Source organism: Pteropus vampyrus, unplaced genomic scaffold (genome assembly GCF_000151845.1).
Source record: "Pteropus vampyrus isolate Shadow unplaced genomic scaffold, Pvam_2.0 Scaffold309, whole genome shotgun sequence".
Taxonomy (NCBI): Eukaryota; Metazoa; Chordata; class Mammalia; order Chiroptera; family Pteropodidae; genus Pteropus; species Pteropus vampyrus.
Genome location: NW_011889090.1, coordinates 273,029 through 275,887, shown reverse-complemented (window position 1 = coordinate 275,887; position 2,859 = coordinate 273,029). Strand labels below are relative to the sequence as shown.

The 2,859-nt window shown below is 64.7% G+C and overlaps 1 protein-coding gene across 1 annotated transcript in view; it reads right to left on the bottom strand.

Moving 5' to 3' along the window:
• Positions 1–2,859, bottom strand: part of VWA1 (von Willebrand factor A domain containing 1) — a gene marked incomplete at its 5' end in the record, with an annotated part of 20,064 nt that overhangs the window by 9,499 nt on the left and 7,706 nt on the right. The window contains 2 exons of the mRNA XM_011377334.2: positions 4–292; positions 1,958–2,515. Coding sequence (XP_011375636.2) covers positions 4–292; positions 1,958–2,515 — 847 coding nt within the window. The remainder of the gene's footprint in view (positions 1–3; positions 293–1,957; positions 2,516–2,859) is intronic.

Genomic DNA, 2,859 nt, shown 5'->3' with positions numbered 1-2,859 from the left:
TGCCCAGCCTCACCCGGCAGCGTGCGCACCCGCAGGTGCTGCGGCTTCACGAGGCGCACGTTGGACTCCGGCACCAGCGCCACGTCGTAGTCCGTGTCGGGGTCTAGGCCTGCCCAGGCCCAGCCCGTGGCGTTCCCCGGCAGCTGCTGGCGTCGCGCGGTCCCTGGTTCGGAGCTGGGTGCGAGCTCCAACACATAGTAGCCCGAGTCAGCCGTCAGCAGGGGTGGCCAGGCCAGGCGGAAGCCACTGGACGTGACCTCAGAGGCACGGAGCTGCTGTGGCCGCATGGCATCTGCAGGTGGCGCAGGAGATCAGGGAACCAAGGTCGCCTGCCTCCTCACGCCCAGGCCTGGGTCCCTGACTGCTGACTCAGGGAGGACCCTGAGAGCAGAGGCAGGGGTAGGGTCCACCCACCAGGGAGATGCAAGGAACAAGAGCGCCGGGAGCCAGGCCAGCCTCAGCTACGCCCAGCAGATGCTAATATGCAGAAGAATTATGGGGCTGGGGGAAGGACAGGCGTGCAGCACCCCCATTTCTGGCCCCATCAGGAGCTTCCCTGCCTGCCTCAGCCCCAAACCCAGACCAGTGGGAAGCTACCTCAGCCATCTCCCACCCAGTCCTAGACCAGGTCCCCTCAAAGGTGGCAGGGCCCAAGGTAGTGTCTGAGAACAGAGCGCCAGCCCCCAACTCAGCCCAAGTGGCCAGCACAGCGTCTGGGGGCAGCTTAGCTCTGCAGAATCAAGGCGAAGGCCTGCTACCAGTGCAGCCAGGACATGCCCTGAGGGGCAGCGAGACATGCCAACTCCAGGAGCAGCTGGACCTGGGGCTGGGGATGCTGCCTGCCTCATGTCTGCAGGAGAGTATGACCCCCCCCCAAAGTGGAACCCCTAAACATGCACTACTCCTGAGCCATCTGAGTGACCGTGCAGAGAGGTATGGCTGATACATGTCTGGCACGGTTAAGCCGGTCCCATCTTGATGCTTTCTCCTGTAATGCTGGGTGTCCCAATGGCCGGCCCTGCCAGCACTCACTCTCCTGCCTGCCGCCCACACTCACTCCCACTCCCAGTCCCAGGAGCCCCCCGCCCGGACTTGACTGCTCCGCAGCCTCCGGTTTCCCTGTCCAAGTGCTTGCTTCTCTCCTGCTATCCCTCGCAGGCTCAGCTACAGTGGTTGACCTGGGGTAACCGGGGGCCAGGCGTCCCTGGAGGAAGTCTTTGGAGCACTAGGGGACCCTCTACCTCTCGACAGCCCACAGAGCAACCCCTTCCGGTTTCAGGGAGATGATTCACCCACAGGCATAGCCTCGGAAGGGACCCTGGGGTTCGTGGCTCTTTTCAGTGGCTCCAGCAGGTGGTGTCGGGGACCAGGCCCTTTGTTTCCAACTCCTCCCCCTATGGGGGGTGACTGGGTCAGGGGTCCAGAAGAAAGTCTAGGGGGTTTGCAGCAGGCCTTCCCTGGTCCAGCCTCCTCTCCAGCAATCCCCACAACGGCCTGCAGTGCAGGCCCGCTCAAAGCCGTGTAACTGTCCTCCCCCTGCTTTATGGGGGGCCGGCTGGCCCCTCCTGACCTGGACCCCTCTCCAAGCACGGCGGGCCCTGGCACGTGGACAGAAGCACATGCTGCCCATCCACAGAGTCCTCGGGCTTGGAACCTCTTTCCTCTTCCTCTCCACGGAGCCACATCCCCCCGGTGTAGCCTCCGTCCCTCCTCCGTGGGGCCTCCAGCCCGGCAGCAGAGAGACCCCCCCAGAGTTGTTTACACAGGCCTGCCCCTGTGTCCCTCCACAGCCCAGCTGGTGGGGCACGCAGTGGTCACCTCCCTGAGGAAGCCCTGGAGAGCAGCACAGTCCCTCACCCCTGGCCCCTGCTCCAGACACACGAGGTCCTCCCAGTCTCACTCCAGCTCTCTTCCCGGACCTTTGCTGGGGTCCCCCAGACTCTGTCATCCCACCTACCGACAATGGAGGCGCTCAGCTCCTGAGTGATGATGTGTAGGTCGTCCACATCCACGAAATGCAGGTGCTTCTCAGCAGGGGCCGAGGCGGCGGCGGACAGCTCCAGGAGGTTGCCGCGGCCCGTGCTGACGATGAAGACGGTGACACCCAGGTCCTTCAATTCCTGCATTGGGGGCCCCACGGGGTCGCTGGAGCCGCCATCTGTCACCCACAACAGTACCTTGGGCACCCCCGGCCGGGCACCTGCTGCTTCAGCAAACAGCTGTTCCTTGGCATATGCCAGCGCCAGGCCAGTGTTGGTGTCGCCCATGAGCTGGGCTGCTGCACGTATGGCGTCCTGGACAGCTGCACCTGAGCTGTGCTGGCTGAAGGGGAACTCGGCGTGTGGCCGGCTGCTGACGTGCACCAGGCTGGCACTCAGGGCCCCGGGGCCCAGGGGCAGTTGTGCTACCAGTTGCCCCAAAAACTCCCGAACTCGGGAGAACTCATAGTGAGACACGCTGGCCGAGCTGTCCAACAGAAACAGCAGGTCCCCCTGAGGGGCTGACGCTGGGGGACCTGGGGGAGACGGGGAGGGTTCAGCCCCAGGTAGTGGCCGCCAGACAGCCCCACACCTGGGGCGGAACCTCCAGGGCCTGAGCTTTTCCTGAGCTGGACAGTAGGCCCTGAAAGCCTGCTCAGTCCCACCCCTAAGGTCCTGGGAGTGGCACCTGGGGGGCAGAGGGGTCCTGAGCCCACGAGAGGCCCATACTCTCAGTGGGTCCCAGCTCTGCACGCCGGCCATTTACCGGGGTGCTCCCGGGGCTCACCTCCCAGCTGTGAAGGAGAGCTAGCTACCCCCAGGAGTCCCCACGCTCTCTCCTCAGCAGCTGGCCCACAGGGCTGGGCCAAGGGTCCTGACC